This window comes from Limanda limanda, chromosome 2, assembly GCF_963576545.1.
Source record: "Limanda limanda chromosome 2, fLimLim1.1, whole genome shotgun sequence".
Classification (NCBI taxonomy): Eukaryota; Metazoa; Chordata; class Actinopteri; order Pleuronectiformes; family Pleuronectidae; genus Limanda; species Limanda limanda.
Window position 1 is genome coordinate 19246216 of NC_083637.1, and position 19414 is coordinate 19265629.

Consider the following 19414-nt stretch of genomic DNA (forward strand, 5'->3'; position numbering starts at 1 on the left):
GTGTCAGAGCTGAAACACTTCCTCATCCTGCTTCACTCTCATTACTCTCAACATCAACGACTGACGGCCCCGAACAGACTGGCTTCATATTGAATGTGTCCCACTGGTTCCATATCATCTTATTTAAGTTGAAAAAGTCTCGTACCTTTGTCAAACTACCAGCGTAAAGGTTGTGTGTGACTTTAGGAAGCACCGGAGGAATGTGAGAACTGGTAAGTTTTACACTTATTTTTCTGAAAACTATCTTCATTAACTTACAGTGCTTCTTCACTTTATGTATATGCACATACATTTATTATTATTATTATTTTTATTAATTGAAAAACAGTGAAATTTGTTAACCCTGATTAAATAATTTTTCTTTCCATTTTCGCTTTTTGTTGAGGTTTTGTTAAAAAACAAGTTGTGTGAGATTATTTCTGAACTTGCTCAGTAAATTATCATAATGACTTCTATCGATCTACAGTATCTTTACATTTCCACAGTGCAGCTTTGGTTTATTTATTCTTATTATCATTAACATTATTATTATCATCATCTTTACCATTATTATTATCAAACCACTTTAGTTTGGTAACCCTGAGTAACCAATACTTTTTCCATGTTCATATACTGTTCTTCCTGTATATAACTGTTTAGATACTGTTAGATAAACAATTTAATTTACACAGTTGTTTGTACTAAAGCTGCTACTAAAGTCACTTTTATTACAACTCCTTTTCTCTTTGTTAACATACTGACACATACGCATTTTTAAAAGTGTTGAGAACATTTTAAAGTTTGACAGACTTAAAGTAAACTTGCATTTTTGCCATCTGTACACAAAAACCAACAAATCAAACATTCTTTTAAAAAAGTTGTGAAGTGACGCCTTGGGTCACATTCTAACTGGTATGGATGGTTATGGTTTAGGTCTATTTGGTTAATTCGGCTTCACTCCCTTTCCCTTGTGTGCATTGTGTTATTGTTGAGCCTCACTAACCAGGATCAGGAAAGTTAGAGAAAGATTATCTACATTTACCATGTTTCTGTGTTATTATGCAGAAACCCATTTTCTCTATGTACTGTCTTCCTGGGTTAGGGAGGCTCAAAAATAACACAAAGTGGGCACATACCTCGGCCAAGGCCCAAGAGTTTCCTTCAATTTAAACAGGCCTAAGGCCACATTACGTTTCCCAGCTTCACATTGGTGGTAGTTACACGCAAGACTATTTGCTACTATAAAGCAGCTGAAAAACGCCTAGAACCGCACATTTAAAATTCACTACATCCAGATTTTAATTTGGATCCTTAACTGCTCACTTTCAATGATACCAAACCCCTTAAACTTTTCAACAAGATTCACTCACTCTGTGAAATCCACTAAAATGTTGTAAAATACCCTCAAACCTCACAATGTTAAAGAAAGTGGAGATAGGTCTGCCCCATGATCCGGATCCACACCAAGAACATTCTTCCATGACCCATGCCGTATTCTTCCACAAAATGTCAATGTAATCAGTTTTTGTGTAACCCTGCAAACCAACAAACAGAGGTGAAAACATAATCTCCTTCACCAAATTTCATGGAAATCTTTCAAGTATTTTTGATGTAATCCTGCAAACTAACAACGACTGCAGAAAAAGGACCTTCTTGGTGGAGGAAATTAACAAAAAGTTTAAGTTTTTCTCAAGTAACAGTTTGGTAAGTTGTAAATGTCAGTTTCACTCAGACTCCATCTGCCAGAAGTTCTGCAGCCTTTAATCCGAAATAGGCCAGAGTTAACAGATCATGTTTGTTAAACCAGTATTTACATTCAAGCAGGAAACCAATTATCAAATGTACAGTTCTGCTGCCCTCATCTGGGCAACTCAAGCATCATGTGCAACACTTTGGTTCAACATTGCACTGCCTGCCTTCAGCTACAGCACATCAGAGCACATATATATATATATATATATACTAATATTAGGAGAAAAAAACTATTTTGCTTTTATGATAATAATAATTATATAATTATAAAAGTTTATTTATATAGCACCTTTAATATATATAACATAAAATGCTTTTAAAAAGGTATTTATAATGCAAATGTATATAAAAGAGGTGAATGCATACAATGAACATAAAACAGTTGTAGAAATTTGTAGAACATATGATGGAAATAAAACCCAGTAATTAAACCATGAGGTTTAATCAAAAAATAGACCACATATGATAATAAAAGTAATAAGATTCAGAACAATTTGAATTTCTTCAGCTTTCCTTCTATAACAACTATTTTTTTTAACCATCTATATAACTTTTCCCATTTGGTCTAGAGCACGTCCTGCTTCCCTCTGAACGATGCCTCGTTCCTTCTTGGTGAAGCGAGGAGGGCTGCTCCACCCTCGGCCCGCAGCAGGAAGACCCAGATCGACCCCAGCGACATTCAACCAGTTAGAAAAGAATTTGGCGTCCTCCTGGGAGACGAGACTGAAAGATTCCACAACAGAGACCCCCAATGATAACATAGAGTCCATCACATTACTGCAGCCAGACCTTCCTGCTGCTGCTCACTCACATGAGAGAGGACACCTTCAGCCACTGAGTCCCACATCTTATAGTGGGTGACAGAGATACTTCATTTTTGTTTTTGAATCATAAACCCTGGCTCCTCCACATTAGTGGAAGGGACATGAATTGAACTAAAAAGTAAAAGTACCAGTCAAATATATTTTTGTCAAAGGTTCAGTGTGTTGAATTAAGTGACACCTAGTGGTGAATTTGCATGTTGCAGCTGAATACCCCTCACCTTACCAAACATGAAAGAGAACCTGTGGTGGCCTTCAGTTGTCATAACAACTAAAAAGGTGTTTAGTTTGTCCAGTATGAACTACTGTAAAAAACATGGTGGTAGAGAGGACCCGCTTCCGATGTAAATATAAAGTATTTTAATATAAAGGGCCCATTCTAGGGTTAAGAAAACAACTATTTGTATAGTTTAGACGAAACACACTAGTGAAAACATCACCAGGGTTATTTTATACTTAATTTCTGCCGATCAATCCCTTTCACCTCAACCTTAACCACTGAACCTTTAAAGATGGTGTCTGTCATTTTTGGTTGCACTTATCACACTGATATGAAAGTTTCTGTTTCCATTAGTTATTTGATGCTATAAAAAGAGGTGAAACACTATAAGTGCATTAAAATGTATTTGGATCACATAATTCTAGTTTATAATAATAAATAATTTGGGACTTTTTTCTGAAGAATGTCTCAAAGGATTTTCAGAGACAGAAACAAGTATATATACAGTACATGCAGAGATGGCGTGAAAGCAGAAAAGAGGAAAGAGATTGTGAAAATTATTAAAATGTGTATGATTCCACATTTTGAGAATCTTCTCTGTCTTTCCTCTCAGACTGTGGACCTGCTGAGCCTTTTAGCCCAGATACTTGTATCCCCGTGGAGAGAGCGGACTCGGAAACTCTGATACCCGCCTCTTGGTCCAAACCTCATGTGAGCTCAGGTTATCCTGACAAATCTTCAGCAGTTCTAGGAAACCTGATTCAGCCTCTGATCCTGAGGGAGACCAGGAGCAGAGGCTGCTCCAAGACCAGTGCTCCGAGGCAAGAGTGTCCACTCTGTAGCAAGGTATGATCAAACCCTCATTGCTGTATATTGATTTGTTTTAGGGAGAAATTAAAACTGAAGAATTAAGAAACTGCTTCATGATTTATATAGAAACGTTTTAAGTTATTATTGCTAATTTTCTTCCAAATATAAAGTACAGCTGCAGCTGATGGGAAGTGATGGGAGTTATTTTTGCAGGTTATGTGGTCATCAACCAGTGTTGGACAAATTTAACGTTTGACCTGAGGGTGGTGCTAGAGGGAAACATAAGGGACTGATTGCTCTAAAGGAGACATGAGTGTGGGCAACACATTTCATGGCAATCCATCCAATAGTAGTTGATCCAAAATGAAAAAGAAATGTAACACTTTCCAAAGCAAAAACTTTCAAAACATGATGTCTTTTTTGGAGTGTCATCATTAAATGTCAGATAAAACCTTAAGGCTCCTTAAACATTGCTGTCCACACTCGCACAAATTTTTTTGGGATTTACCAGCTGGGCGGAACACAACAACGAACATAGAGTGCCGAACCAATTTTTTCCCACAAATTTAAATGTCTTTAAATACACATTAACATGCATCCAACATATTGTGAGGCTGATTTCACCCTCTGCCTGACAACCTCCATCCGTCCAAGATTGGATAAGTTGTGTGCTACTCATCAGGGTCCGACATCTCACTAATGTGGGAGTATTTGTGCCAGGATTCACTGTCTCTTCTACATGCATGTTTAAAGTAAAAACATGAATCTGTGAATTACTTTAATAGTTCAGTGTTGTATGCAAGATGTATGTTTATAAATGGCAGTGGCATGGCCACCCTGTACCTTGCACATGTTTAAATTAAAAACATGAATATATGAACCTGTTTAATATTTGAATAGCTTAGTATTGAATGCACAATAACAGGATAGCTATGCTTCTACATGGCACTAGGCCCAGTTTAATATAAAACACAATTGTATACAATATATATACTAGGGGGTCCCTGCTCCATCTGTCCACCAGTTTGGGGGTCCTTGGCCTGAAAAACATTGAAGACCCCTGCACTGAAGGACAGATGTATGTGAGCAACACATTTCATGGCAATGCATCCAATAGTTGTTGATCCAAAATGAAAAAGAAATGTAGCACTTTCCAAAAAAAAAAAAAACATGATGTATTTTTTGGAGTGTCATCATTTAATGTCAGATAAAACCTTAAGGCTCTTTAAACATTGCAGTCCACAATCGCACAAATTGTTTGGGGATTTACCAACTGGTCAGAAAACAACAACAAACAGAGTGTTTAATACAAGAGATGAGTGCTGTACAGAAACTAGTGCAAGGGGTTATAAACAAAGAAAGCCAGTAAAGCAAACTGGTGGCAAAGGGCAAGAACAGATGTGTTCCGGAAATGGTTCATAGGGTTTCTGGAATAAATCCAGGTGCAAAGAGGGGAATCCAGGGAGTAGTGTGGCTGAGAGGAGGCTAAGGGCTGCAGATGATCCTGAGGCAGAGGTCAAACCAAGCAGGTAAAACCAAAGGACAGTATCTCAAACTAACAGTAGGAGAAGCAGAGGTTGGCTGTGTGAAAACCACTAAGGAAGATGACGTTCTGGCAGAGTAGTAGTTTTCAACCTGGTCCTTACATACTGCAGCAGCTCAGTGAGTATAGTCTGATGTGTGGTCACGGTGGTGCGGGGGGAAGAGGCTGAACCAATCACATCTCGCCACACGAACAGGAAGGAAACACAGGAAGGAGACAAGGCACAACATGCAGAGCGGCCCAAAACAGAAAGCATCTAAAAAGATTGTAGTGCAAAGACATGTAATCTCTCTTTTCCCTCCTCATCCTCTCTAACCATTAAACCTGTGTTAACCTCCCTGCAGATATTTCCCTGTGTGTCCAGTCTGAAGACTCACGAATGCAGGAGTCATGGAAGCAGAGCACATCTGTCCCCAGCACACATCACGTCCAGCAGGACAAATACTGTGCGGTCAACATGCAGGGGCAAGGTCAGCATCATCATATTTTCCTGTTTCATCTTTGGGCAATTTAATGCATGAATCAGTGGCAGATCTAGGATATTTCTAAGTCAGGGGCCATAAAGGGGCCACAATTTACACAGAGGGGACAGTTATTAGTCTGACGTCCATGCACAGCTCCTGATTCAGTAAGGTGAACGTTTAAGTTTTTCCTTGTTTACTGTTAGCTCTATAGCTTTGAGCAAAACCACACATCAGTGAATATATTTCGAAAATTGTTCCTTTTACAAGCACATTCTGCACTTTTGGAAATAAACTCCAAACAAAGTGTGATATTTTTTGTTAAAATTGTTTGTAAGTGAACGGTCACCCACCCAACCCCCCCGGATCATCCCCTGGCAAGTAAAATGTGCTACATTCGTAAATCCATTACCACGTTGTTCTAGGAGCGGACGTTTGGCTGTGCCGTGTGTGGGAAAGTGTTCAAGCGCTCCTCCACCCTCTCCACTCATCTGCTCATACACTCAGACACACGGCCGTATCCCTGCCAGTACTGTGGCAAGAGGTTCCACCAGAAGTCTGACTTGAAGAAACACACCTTCATTCACACCGGTGGGTTTATGTTTAATATGTCAGAGTCCACAGCTGACATCATTCATATGAAAGGATTCAAGAGATGTGCAGCTTCATTCTCTATACAGCACCTGTGATTCCAGAGCATACACATAGCCCGGCCCTGCATGTAAACTCAAATTAGCAGCATTATCTGTGACCCAAACAAATTGTGTTACATATAAGAGATTTTTCTCAGCATATATGTGTATTTCCTAAAATGTTGGAATCACTTAAAGTAATTTCTAAGCAAAAAAGTCAAACACCTATTGATATGAGCCTCTCAAATCAAAGATTTCCTCATGTCAATGTAGATTACATTTATTTGTGTTTAAAAATGTGTCATTTGGACAAAACAAGTAATATCAAGATGTAATGCATGTACAATATAAGTATGATGTAAGTAACTACCGGTAAAAAAGGTGTCATGTACCCAGCAAACAGATATTCATGAGATTTCTCAGAGGTAGATTGTTAAGTAGAGACTCCTTCACTCGCACAGGAACATCTAGGTCTCTTCAGTGATACTCTCATAGCATCATTAAGAAACTCCAACTTGCTTTAAGCTTGCTTTTTGTAGTTTGACCACAAGGATGCAGTATAGAGAGGTGTGCTCTGAACAGAGACTTCTTTACACTTACTAATCCTGCACAGAAGAATATTTGCTTGTGCATGGATCCTCATCTGTCATTTGATCTGTAATGATGTTTTACCGTATTACCGTTTTACATATCAACACAGCACTATAACACTGCCGTAAATATCACATTCCCCATCATACACATAACTATGTTGTCGGAAGCTCCTGGGAACTTGCGCAACTTTGACTTAAGACCACAAGATAATCAGCATACATGCTTACAAGAGTTTTTCCAAACATTCCATTGACGTTGTACTTTGTACTCTGCACAATGACAATAAAGTTGAATCTAATCTAATTCAGTGTTGCTGGTTTTCAGTAACTTGGACTGATCTGAGGTTCTATCGATTCATGAATTTAAAACAACTGGGTTCAGAATTCCTTCTCGTCTAACACCATTGATAGAGGCTGAAATACTAAGCTGCATTTTACTGGAGGCCATACATAATGTTGTATCCTTTCATCAAGTGCTCTGCAGTTTAAATATCCTGTGCATTCTTGTCCCAGGAGAGAAGCCCCACGTGTGTGAGATATGTGGGAAGGCATTCAGCCAGAGCTCCAACCTCATCACCCACAGCCGCAAGCACAGGGAGGACCGTCCCTACCGCTGCACCCGCTGCCCTTACAGCTTCCAGCACAGAGTGGAGCTGCGGCAGCACCAGGAGCTCCACTGCACCTTCCACTGACTCGGCCTCCAGCCTCCTCCTACAAGCAGGGGGAGCGCCTTCGGGACAGGAAGCCACTGACTGTGTTGTATTTGTGAAGTCAAATCTGTCATCCAAAAGCGATAGTAGTTTATATTTTAGATTTATTTTAGGTCACTAAGGAAAGAACAATGCTGTTCTTGCCCTGCTCACATTATCCAGCACAGTGGTGGGAGATTATTTCGAACAAAGCTTGATTAATTTACTCGTTCACTTGTAAAAAATGTAGCTGTGCCACTGTTCTCTGTTTCTGTTTTCTATTTATATACAAGGATGTTGGTGATTTTGTTTATTTAGCAGCACGTCAAGAGCTGAGAAATGGTGAATGTCAGCCACTGAATTTGAAGGCTCGAAGATTGGAAGGGAAAAGTATCACATTCATTATTACAGGAATTTCACTGTTTTTAATGAGTCAGACATTAATAAATGACTTTGGACAGACCTTTTCTATGTATTTGGTATCATATGAAGTCATGGAAGATTAACAATATGAGGCTCTCTTGGCTCTGTTGTTGAGTGTCTGGGATCAAATAGCACAATCATGATACAATAGGGGTCCAGCAATTGAGCCGAACTCAGCATCAGAATGGTGTAAATTATCTAAATCAGCCATTCCAAACCACAGCACCCTTAGGGAGCGACTCACAGAGGAGGGGTCAAGAAAAAATTTCCATAACATATTCAAACCAATGAAAAATGGCATATTTTATAGTGTCAGGTGCCGCGTCAACTTTAAGTTGATTCATAGCATCATAAATGTTCACAGAGATACCAGATACCAGCTCTGGTCAATATTGTCTGCAATAACCAGGTTAATTAAATTCTAAATTCTGAATCTCAATTACTGCTCCACAAATGATCACATTGAGACACAGGCATTGTAGTTTCACTTTGCATCACGTTTATTCATCATAGGTTTTGACACAGTACACACAATATGATGTTTCATTGATGACTTTCAGGAGACTGCTCAGCTTCAGTACCCATTGTTTTTGTACCACTGAGCTCTGGCTATGACGTCATCAGAGTAGTCTCCACCGGTTGTGTTTTCATCCACTGTCTCTGAATGCACACTCCCATCCCCCATGTTGTAGGCTGCTATCCCTCCTGCAGACACATATGAAAACAAAGTTAAACCAAGAGCGAAGTCAAAGTACAATTCAACAAATTCTGTGAAACGAACCTTTCAGCTGCAGCTCTTCGCTCCAGTGAGGAAACTTATTCTTGATTCGGCTAATAAAATAAACCAAGATCCCAGTGGCTTGGTTGAGGTGTTCCTCACTGTCCCAGCCACCTATAGCAGTGTGTCCACCTCCATTGGGATTAACATCAACCTAGAAAAAACACGTTATTGTATTGTAATAAGAAGCTCTCCTCTGCGGATTTGTGAAAAAGCGTAGTAGCTGTTATAACCTGCATCAGTCCCCAGGCGTTCCCAAAGTCTCCCCAGCCGTTTTGCAGTGCGTTTCCGGCCCTGGACTCTCTGGAGATGATGGCAGCAATGAGAGCCGGGTCGACTCCATTTCTCTGTCCCACGCTCATGATTTTGGACTTGTACTGACTCATTCTGCCCATATCCGTCTGTGCCATGTCGTGTGATGCAGCTACACCTTGTAGAGAGAAATAGAGACACTTGATTATTGCATCCAAGACACAAAGACACCTGTTGGCCTGTCAGTGCAATGGTTTAGATAGTTTTGGGTGTGTTTCTCCACTGCAGTGATTTACCTAATAATCCCCGGTTGTCCTGCTGAGCAGTTTGGTTTTTAGCTCCTCTGGTCCCAAACGAACGGATGTTTCCATAACCTGCACATGTTCAGTTTTTATTAGTTTATATTTAACTTGTGAATACACACCTGCACACTGACATGAGAACAAAGCATGAAGTCCTCACGGGATTGAACAGTCACATATCCAACACAATGTCAAAAAAGGAGAGCCACAACAATCGCAAAGCTACAACACCAGAAATAAAAGAGGCTTGTTTAATAATATTAAATTAAAAACAGGAAATAATATATATAAAATATATACAATACACCTTTATTTATATAGAGTTTTAGGTAAGCTTTAGCAAAGTGTAGTATAAATATTTAAATCTAAAAAGGTTAAATGAGCAGTAAAACAACTCACCCATTGTTCTTGTTACTCCTCTGATGGTCCTGTTGATGCTGGAATGTGGGAGGTTTGGTACAGTCTGTTCTGTCTGTGGTGTTGAACTAAGCAGAGAGGCTCTATATATATGAATCCGTATACTTTCAGTTTCACTGGATAGCATGTGATTTCTTGGAACTTCAGACCTCAGACGAGAAGCCCCCGAACTTTCATTTTCTGTATCGTTATGAGTTAACTTTTAATGACATTGATAACATAGTTGAACTGTGACACCCAGACCTCATATTGCACAGCGACGTCTCCTCTGAGGTCTGAAGTTCCTATTAATCCTATGTTTACCACATATGAAATTACAGTCAGACAGAAAGTGAAGGGGATGGCTTCAGATAGTGTTGATGAAAAAATACTGAAAATGCTTGCTGCAGTTTTGAGTATATATATATATCCTCCATTATTTCTATTTTGTCTTCAGCACTTTAGAAAGCAACATTTCCGACATGCAGGTAACAAGAACAGAATAAACAAACAGAACCAGAGGGGACACAAGACAGTACAGGGTGAGTCTATGGGTGTGACCCGGTACAAAGTACAAGAGGTTTGAAAGGGAACAAATAAAACACACAACCATATGCCCTCACATATCCCGCTCAGTCATCTGATTCTAAAGTTTCCTGGATGTGAAACATGTCTAGCAAAATTCTAAATGAAGCCCATTAGAATATCTCTATCAGACAGAACAGTACATCCCTCCTAAAAAACCTGGAGAAAGAAAACATGGAGCATGTGTATTTTGTTTTGGAAAGGCCAAGGCGAGTCAGACGTAGAGTCTCGCTGAATCAAAGGAACAGAACCTCATCATAAAATTGTCCAGTGTCCATACTTTAATGATTTTCATAATTTCTATGTTTTATTATTCTTTTTAAAATAACTAAAAGTGTAAGGCAGATTTTTTTAGGCCTACATTTGATTATACAGTATCATACATCATACTGGATGTGAGAGTTTAATTTTTTTGCATATATATATATAACAATTATTGCAGTAAAAAAATCACTTAGCTCCCACTTTCTTTCTTATGCAGCATGTTGACAAATACAATCAAACACGTCATATGAAGTTCTTTGTCTTGAGCTGGAGCCACAGGCTGAGTCATGAAGCTGGCCTCTCTTGTTGAACTAGAGGCTACCCCAGGACTTAATCTGCTGCATCCACCCATGTTACAGTGAACTCTGCAGAGTAAACAGGTTCTTTCAGGGTCACGTGTGTAAGGTCACGTGGGTCAGCTATAGGCTAAAATATTGGGCAACATTTAGGTGTGTTTGCGTTTCGATTGGTTGTTGTAACCCAGATGCTGATTCAGTGGAACGCACCCATAGAAATGATCCAGCACTGAAGGACCCTCAGTAGGTTTATTGCTTAAGGGCAGTAAAGCAACAGAATTTATTTCACTATGTACTTACACTGACAGCTGGCCCTTTTTGATGGAAGGTGCACATGACAAAAACAATCTCCTTTATAAGATGTGGCAGACTTTTATTGGAGGAGAAAAAAGATGATTTTACATGAATATGTTACGGGTCCCAAGAGTGGTAACACTGTAGCAAAGTATACCTGTAGAAAACAGGTTGAATGCAGCAGCAATGAAGACACGGAGTACCATTCAGTTCCTCATCCAGACTGCTTCTTATTCAAATTAAGTACAATTTCAAGTACAAACATTTCTCTGAGTGTAACAGCATTTTAAAGTGCATAAACCATACATTCACTTATTATGGTGTTTCTTTACTTTAAACCTCTTAATAGACATTATTACTCATGAAGAAATATAAACATTTACAATAAAGACCTATTTGAACATGAGCTTATAAGGCACAATAACAATACACAACTTAATTACAGAGTCTATGTGTGTTGGAGCTGAACTACACACTGTGTTAAGCAAACACCTGCCTGCAAGACGACGCGCAGGTTTAAATCAATACCTATACAGGAGCATTAAGCCCCGCCCACCTAGTGGCACGAGTGTCTCCCGCCTCACTGCACAGCGGAGTTTCTAAGTTTTAACCATGGTTTTAACTAGTCTCAGTGGACAATCAAAACAACATCTACATGTCTCAATGACACCCGTGGTGATCATAGGAAGCTTTATGAGGTAACGTAGGTGACTCTCACCCACTACTCACCTGTAGAGAACAGGTTGAATGCAGCAGCAATGAAGACACGGACAACTCAGTTCCTCATCCAGACTGCATCCGCCATGTGGGCGGACGTTACCCCCATATAAACAGTCCGGGGTGCAACTGCTTCCGTGCCAAAGGTTCCACCTGAGTGCCGCTGTCATTTCTTACATTACTATTAAAGTAATTAAATAAAATATTTTGGGGCATACCACAAATACATCCCTGATGATTTGTGACATTGATCAACTGAGAGGTTCTTAAAACCTGCAGTTAGCAGTAAAACAGAAATCAAGCTATTTATGATTTGTTTGCCTCAGGGGAAAAACAACATTTATGTCTCTTGCTGCTCACAATGATTCAAAAACTAAAAGCTTAAAATAGTGACAGCTATTGAATCAAGAGGTTCACCTCAGCTTACATCCTGAGGATCTCTGTACATTAGATGTGTGTTGGATGTAAATTCATCTTAGTCCTAAGGTCAGTGCCTTAGAATCACTATTATATCATTAGTGCCCCACATGTGAGTATGAGCAGGGAGATCTGTTTGATTTTAATTAATCCTGCACTGAAATACATGGATCTGATCGCATCTTCATTAAAATGATGGAGGATTCAATTTCCATTTCAGGTAGTAAATTATTTCAAAAGTTAACATAATCAAACAGTTAACAAAGCGTTGATAATGCGATGATGTGTAAGATGAATAAAGTGGCAGTGGGCCTCCTGTCAGACCCTGAAGTGTTCCCAGCTTCTTATTTCAGAGAAGAAGGCATCTCCAGGACAGGCGGTGTTTACCACCTGCCTATGGCCATGGATGGTGAAGTTGGCAGACAGTCCTCCTCCATTTACTGCACAACGGACCAGACGATGGCGCAACAGGTCCATGGCGTGACGAGAGGGAAGGGTGGCAGTGTAGTTACCAATGATTGACACCCCATACCCGAGGCTATTGTGGCCCCTGGTGTGAGTACCAAGGTATGTCCAGCCTCTGCCTTCATAGACGTAGCCGTCAGAGCCCACCACAAAGCTGAGGGCACAGAGACAGTGCAGCTCAATGCAAATACAAAACACAATACAAAAGTAAGCTCAACAACAAATATGGAAAAATAATGAGAATGTGATGTTTAGAGACAAATGTTACAAATATTCAGTCATGCAAATTAATTTGAATGTACAATACTTGCAACAACATGCATTGGTGCATGAATGTAAGTTAATCAGCCGCATTTGAGTTACATCAGAGCCAGGCTAGTTCCCTCTCTTTCTAGTTTTAATGGTAAACTGGAGTTATTCTCTTTCTTTCTCCAGGTGAATCAACCAGCCTACGTACCAACTTATTTACTTACTTACACACACACCTACCTACCAACCAACCTACCTACCTACCGACCGACCGACCGACCTACCTACCTACCTACCGACCTACCGACCTACCTACCTACCTACCTACCTACCTACCTACCTACCTACCTACCTACCTACCTACCTACCTACCTACCTACCTACCTATACCTACCAACCACCCAAACTACATACCAATCAATCAATCAGCTATGTATTTTTTAGGTTACTTGTATCCTATGTCGCTCCAGCCGCGGTCCTCCTGGTGGAACCTCTGCATGGCTCTCATGTTAAGAGAGCATTGTGGGAAGGTCAGACAGGGTGAGGATGGCTCGTAGGTGTGGTGCACATACAGGAAGTGGAGGGGCAAAGACAGTGGGATGGGGGTATCCTGGTAAGAGTTTGCCCCCCACTGACAACGGGAGATGATTTGAGGGCAGTCTGAGGACAGGAGGAGAGAGGATGATGGTTAAGACACTGCTGACCTCTGGTGGTTTAACTCGGCATCTTGCCACAGATAGAAGTGTTCTGGATGTCTTACTACAAGATGTTGTTCCCTGTAAAGGGGATGATAATCCAAAAGTTTTATAACATATATATGTCAAAATATATTTTTTAACTGATTTATCGTTATCTTTTCAGTTTGAAATTGTAGCAGGCTAAAAAATCAAGTCACCATAGACAATGACAATACAGTTTTGTATAATAACAAAGGCTATTTTACATTTGGTTATTTAATCATTCTATGGACTTATGTGCTCCAGCTGCATCAATATAAGTTTATGTAATCGATTAGTTTAATGACAAAATAATTTTGACTATTAAATAAATATACTGGCTCCACCTTCTCAAATGTGGACATTTTTCATAATTTGCTACCATTTTATAGACCTCAGGTTCAGCCCTACACTGCAGTCAAGTACACTTTTGAGGCTATCTCGGCTTCGTTGTTGAGTGTGTGGGATCAAATAGCACAATCATATACAATAGGGGTCCAGCAACTGAGCCGAACTCAGCATCAGAATGGTGTAAATGATCAAAATCAGCCATTCCAAACCACAGCACCCTTAGGGAGTGACCCACAGAGGAGGGGTCAGGAAAAGATTTCCATGACATATTAAAACCATTAAAATTGAATATTTTATAGTGTCAGGTGCAGCAGGTTGATTCATAGCATCATACATATGCACAGACATTTTTTACTATGCTGCTAACCAGCTCTGGTCATATTTTGCGGGGGGGGGGTTGAAATATTGGGAACCCCTGATCTAAATCCTGAATCTCAATTACTGCTCCACAAATTATCACATTGAGACACAGGCATTGTAGTTTCACTTTGCATCACGTTTATTTAGCCCAGGTTTTGACACAGTACACACAATATGATGTTTCATTGATGACTTTCAGGAGACTGCACAGCTTCAGTACCCATTGTTTTTGTACCACTGAGCTCTGGCTGTGACGTCATTGGAGTAGTCTCCACCGGTTGTGTTTTCATCCACTCCACTATAGGAATGCACATTCCCATCCCCCATGTTGTAGGCGGCTATCCCTCCTGCAGACACAAACATACATGAAAACAAAGTTAAACCAAGAGCGAAGTCAAAGTACAATTCAACAAATTCTGTGAAACTAACCTTTCAGCTGCTGCTCTCTGCTGCAGTCAGGAAACTTATTCCTGATTCGGTTAATAAAATCAACTAAGATCCCAGTGGCTTGGTTGAGGTGTTCCTCACTGTCCCATCCACCTATAGCAGTGTGTCCACCTCCATTGGGATTAACATCAACCTAGAAAAAACACGTTATTGTATTGTAATAAGAAGCTCTACTCTGCGGATTTGTGAAAAAGCGTAGTAGCTGTTATAACCTGCATCAGTCCCCAGGCGTTCCCAAAGTCTCCCCAGCCGTCTGTCAGTGTGTTTCCGGCCCTGGACTCTCTGGAGATGATGGCAGCAATGAGAGCCGGGTCGACTCCATTTCTCTGTCCCACTCTCATGATTTTGGACTTGTACTGACTCATTCTGCCCATATCCGTCTGTGCCATTGTGTGTGATGCACGTTCACCTTGTAGAAAGAAATAAAGACACTTGATTATTGCATCCGAGACACAAAGACACCTGTTGGCCTGTCAGTGCAATGGTTTAGATTCGGTCCTGTTTTCCTTTTTCTTCAATTGTTGATCGAATCAGCAGGTTGTGTTTCTCCACTGCAGTGATTTACCTGAGTATCCCAGCTTGTCCTGCTGAGCAGTTTGCCCTGAAGCTCCACTGGTCTCAACCGATCGGATGTTTCCATAACCTGCACATGGTCAGTTTTAATTAGGTTATATTTAACTTGTGAATACACACCTGCACACTGACATGAGAACAAAGCATGAACTCCTCACAGGATTGAGCAGTCACAAATCGAACACAATGTCAAAAAAGAGAGCCACAACAATGGCAAAGCTACAACACCAGAAATAAAAGAGGCTTGTTTAATAATATTCAATTATAAACAGGAAATAATGTATATAAAATATATACAATACACTTTAGTTTATATAGAGTTTTAGGTAAGCTTTAGCAATTTGTGTGGTATAAATATTTCTATTAAAAAGGTTAAATGAGCAGTAAAACAACTCACCCATTGTTCTTGTTACTTCTCTGATGGTCCTGTTGATGCTGGAATATGGGAGGTTTGGTACAGTCTGTTCTGTCTGTGGTGTTGAACTAAGCAGAGAGGCTCTATATATATGAATCCGTATACTTTCAGTTTCACTGCTTAACATGTGATTTTTTGGAACTTCAGACCTCAGAGGAGAAGCCCCGATCTTTCATTTTCAGTAACGTTATGAGTTCACTTTTAATGACATTGATAACATAGTTGAACTGTGACACCCAGATCTCATATTGCACAGCGACGTCTCCTCTGAGGACTGAAGTTCCTATTAATCATGTTTACCACCAATGAAATTAAACTCAGACAGAAAGTGAAGGTGATGGCTTCAGATAGTGCTGATGCAAAAATACTGAACATGCTTGCTGCAGTTTTGAGTATATATATATATATCCTCCATTATTTCTATTTTGTCTTCAGCACTTTAGAAATCAACATTTCTGACATGCAGGTAACAGAACAGAATAAACAAACAGAACCAGAGGGGACACAAGATAGTACAGCCCCTAACCCCACCCCCCCCCCCCACACACACACACACACCTTCTCCACTGACATTACTTCCCCCCTCCACCCTGGCTTGGACTGCCACACACCCTCCTCCAACAACTGAACATTTGAACATTTTTTTTTTTTTTTGTATTTAGTATTTATATTGTTTGTTTTGTTTTGTTTTGTTTTTTAATAACATATATACATTTATTATACTGTACAATAAGAACTGTAATTTCAGATCCTCATAAAAAAAATAGAAATAACAAACCATTATTTGAAATTCAATTCTCTGAAAATGCTCTTACACAATAATCTGTAAGTAACCTACATCTATAACTCTAATTAGGTCCAGTGTCTTCAATTACCTTTTACAACATTGACTTTTTCCCACTTCAGGATGAACGACGCTTCATTTTACAGTTATAAACTCTTTTGCAAATCATCGAAAAAAGACTTGAAAGTAATAATAACATTTTTAAGGAAAAAAACAAAAACAAAAAAAAGAAAGATTTGTGGTTTCAAAACAATTATACCAGCAGCATTCTTTGGAGCTGTACTAAAGCTGGCTAACATCAGTGTTGGACACACATCATCTGCTCCATTAAAGGGACTCTTACCTTTGTTGCATTTTTACACTTTTTTTGGATAAGGTTAAATTGGTATTAATAAGGTAATGACACTCTAAAATGCAAGACAGACCCACCAGGAGTAAAATCAAACAATTATTTCACTCTCATAATATTTAGTGAAAACTTCAACCAATAAAATTCTTCGGACCGAAGGACTTTATTGGCCGACAGACCTGTCTGTTTGCTGCATGGACATGCAGGTTTTCCGTCTGCTTCTTGTGGCGCATTCGGGCCCGTCATCATATGTGAATGTAAATGTATATAACTTACCGGTGCTTCTGAATCCGAATTCATTGCTTTGGTAAACAAAAACTCACGTGCGTGCGCGGAGGCAGTAGGTTGTAAGTCTGCTTGTAAATAAAGTTTCTTCAAAAAAACACCGCGGATGGGAACGAGGGGGTGGGGCATTGGAGGAAGGCGGGATGATTTGAATGTGCTGTAATTCTCAAATGCAACAAAGGAAAGAGTCCCTTTAAACAAAGTCATCAGTACATTAGTTTCAGCTTTTTTTTTGTTTTTCCCCCCGTCCCATTTGCCCTCCCCCCACCTCCCACCCCAACCCAGCGCTCCCTTGACAACAACAATAAATAAATAAAAATGTAATGTACACTCTGCACTGTGCTATACTAAAGATATTATGAATCGATCCAGTCTGTTATTTGGGTTAAATTGTTATAATATGTAAGAAAAGGCCTCCATACCTTTTCAAATGTGTCTGTGACTCCCCTCAGTGTGTATTTAATATTTTCAAGCTTCAAATAGAACATGATCTCCTCGAGCCATCTTGTATGAGATGGTGGCACCGGCCTCTTCCAGTTAAGGAGGATAAGGCGCCGGGCTAGCAGGGTGGTAAAGGCGATCACAACATGCATGCCAACCGGCCCTACTGTGCCTTCAGGCATCACCCCAAAGAGTGCAATGACAGGTTGCGGTTCAATCGTCATGTGATAGATGTCACTAAGCGATGCAAAGATTTTCTCCCAGTATGTTTGGAGGCTCGAACATAGCCAAAACATGTGTAGCCAGGTTGCAGTGGCTAGTTTGCATCGGTCACATGTGGGATCAGTATTAGGGTATATTCTTGCTAATTTCTCTTTGGTGTAATGGAGACGATGAACTATCTTGAACTGTATTAGACTGTGCCTAGCACAGGGGGAAGAGGAGTGAACCCGGCCAAGGGCTGAAGCCCACTGACCATCAGCAAATGAAAGGCCTAGGTCTTGTTCCCAAATTGTCCTTAGGTTTTTTAGAGACTGTGGGTTTATCGCGTCAATCTCCCCATAAATCCTAGAGATGGTGCCCTTGAGACCAGCCTTAAGTCCTAGGAGATTATCTAAGGGCGTGCTTGGTGGTTGCTCAGGGAAAGGGAGGTAACCCCTTTGTACAAAGTGCCTAATCTGTATATATATCGAAAGAAATGGGAACGGGGCAACGTGTATTTCTCTGACAATTGATCTATTGAAGCAAACACCTTGTTAACATAAAGATCTTTAACAAGTCTAATCCCATTACCATGCCAGGCCCGAAAGGCCAGGTCTGACTTGGAAGGGGTGAAAAGATGATTCGCAAGAATAGGAGCCTGTATTGATGCACTCTGCAAGCCAAAATGTTTCCGAAATTGAACCCAGATCTTCACAGTATGGGCAACTACGGGGTTTTTAAAAGAACCAGATTTAAGTGGCAAGGGAGCTGTTACCAGTGAATGGAGTTGTAATTTAAAACATTCCAATTTAACCCAAGCGGGGGTTTCCACATCTGCACCACTATTCGCCCACATTATGACCTTTTGAACATTGCAAGCCCAATAATAGTAAAGAAAATTAGGCATTGACATACCTCCTAACTTTTTTGACCTTTATAAAAAAGTTCTGCGAATACGGGGGTCTTGTTATCCCATATAAATGCAAATAGTATTTTGTCGAGTGTGGAAGTTTTTTTTAGGAATGAAAATCGGAATACATTGAAACAAATACAGAAACCTAGGAAGAACATTCATCTTAATTAAATGGATTCGGCCAGCTAATGATAGCGGTGCTACTGTTCTCTGTTTCTGTTTTCTATTTATTTACAAGGATGTTGGTGATTTTGTTTATTTAGCAGCACGTCAAGAGCTGAGAAATGGTGAATGTCAGCCACTGAATTTGAAGGCTCGAAGATTGGAAGGGAAAAGTATCATATTCATTATAACAAGAATTTCACTGTTTTTTATGAGTCAGACATTAATAAATGCCTTTGGACAGACCTTTTCTATGTATTTGGTATCATATGAAGTCATGGAAGATCAACAATATGAGGCTCTCTTGGCTCTGTTGTTGGGTGTCTGGGATCAAATAGCACAATCATGATACAATAGGGGTCCAGCAACTGGGGGATGTCTGGAAAGATTGGGAACCCCTGATCTAAATCCTGAATCTCAATTACTGCTCCACAAATGATCACATTGAGACACAGGCATTGTAGTTTCACTGCATCACG

General features: G+C 40.0%; 4 protein-coding genes across 4 annotated transcripts; 1 reads left to right on the plus strand and 3 right to left on the minus strand.

Moving 5' to 3' along the window:
• Positions 1–2325: 2325 nt before the first annotated feature.
• LOC133018575 (zinc finger protein Gfi-1b-like) lies at positions 2326–7503 on the plus strand. Its single transcript, XM_061084974.1, has 5 exons — positions 2326–2584; positions 3386–3618; positions 5470–5595; positions 6012–6177; positions 7325–7503. The coding sequence occupies exons 1-5, from the start codon at positions 2326–2328 to the stop codon at positions 7501–7503; spliced, it is 963 nt and encodes a 320-aa protein (XP_060940957.1).
• Positions 7504–8399: 896 nt separating this feature from the next.
• LOC133024375 (lysozyme g-like) lies at positions 8400–11890 on the minus strand. The gene is made up of 6 exons (XM_061091455.1): positions 11820–11890; positions 9655–9740; positions 9250–9327; positions 8935–9131; positions 8705–8855; positions 8400–8628 (listed from the first exon to the last, which is right to left on the minus strand). Exons 2-6 carry the CDS (start codon positions 9656–9658, stop codon positions 8498–8500), a joined length of 561 nt encoding a protein of 186 aa, XP_060947438.1. The 5' UTR covers positions 9659–9740; positions 11820–11890; the 3' UTR covers positions 8400–8497.
• Positions 11891–12497: 607 nt separating this feature from the next.
• LOC133018586 (N-acetylmuramoyl-L-alanine amidase-like) lies at positions 12498–13664 on the minus strand. The gene is made up of 3 exons (XM_061084985.1): positions 13658–13664; positions 13388–13598; positions 12498–12843 (listed from the first exon to the last, which is right to left on the minus strand). Exons 1-3 carry the CDS (start codon positions 13662–13664, stop codon positions 12543–12545), a joined length of 519 nt encoding a protein of 172 aa, XP_060940968.1. The 3' UTR covers positions 12498–12542.
• Positions 13665–14480: 816 nt separating this feature from the next.
• On the minus strand, positions 14481–15847 carry LOC133024384 (lysozyme g-like). Its single transcript, XM_061091466.1, has 5 exons — positions 15783–15847; positions 15378–15455; positions 15025–15221; positions 14795–14945; positions 14481–14712 (listed from the first exon to the last, which is right to left on the minus strand). Exons 1-5 carry the CDS (start codon positions 15784–15786, stop codon positions 14579–14581), a joined length of 564 nt encoding a protein of 187 aa, XP_060947449.1. The 5' UTR covers positions 15787–15847; the 3' UTR covers positions 14481–14578.
• Positions 15848–19414: the final 3567 nt, after the last annotated feature.

Coding starts and splice junctions, on each gene's coding strand:
- LOC133018575 (XM_061084974.1), top strand. CDS start 2,326: ATGCCTCGTTCCTTCTTGGTGAAGCGAGGAGGGCTGCTCCACCCTCGG. Junction 3,619..5,469: donor AGTGTCCACTCTGTAGCAAG/GTATGATCAAAC, acceptor ACCTCCCTGCAG/ATATTTCCCTGTGTGTCCAG. Junction 6,178..7,324: donor ACACACCTTCATTCACACCG/GTGGGTTTATGT, acceptor TTCTTGTCCCAG/GAGAGAAGCCCCACGTGTGT.
- LOC133024375 (XM_061091455.1), bottom strand. Junction 8,856..8,934: donor ACGCCTGGGGACTGATGCAG/GTTATAACAGCT, acceptor TGTTTTTTCTAG/GTTGATGTTAATCCCAATGG. Junction 8,629..8,704: donor CGAAGAGCTGCAGCTGAAAG/GTTCGTTTCACA, acceptor ATGTGTCTGCAG/GAGGGATAGCAGCCTACAAC.
- LOC133018586 (XM_061084985.1), bottom strand. Junction 12,844..13,387: donor TGGAGCGACATAGGATACAA/GTAACCTAAAAA, acceptor CTGTGCCCTCAG/CTTTGTGGTGGGCTCTGACG.
- LOC133024384 (XM_061091466.1), bottom strand. Junction 14,946..15,024: donor ACGCCTGGGGACTGATGCAG/GTTATAACAGCT, acceptor TGTTTTTTCTAG/GTTGATGTTAATCCCAATGG. Junction 14,713..14,794: donor CAGAGAGCAGCAGCTGAAAG/GTTAGTTTCACA, acceptor TTGTGTCTGCAG/GAGGGATAGCCGCCTACAAC.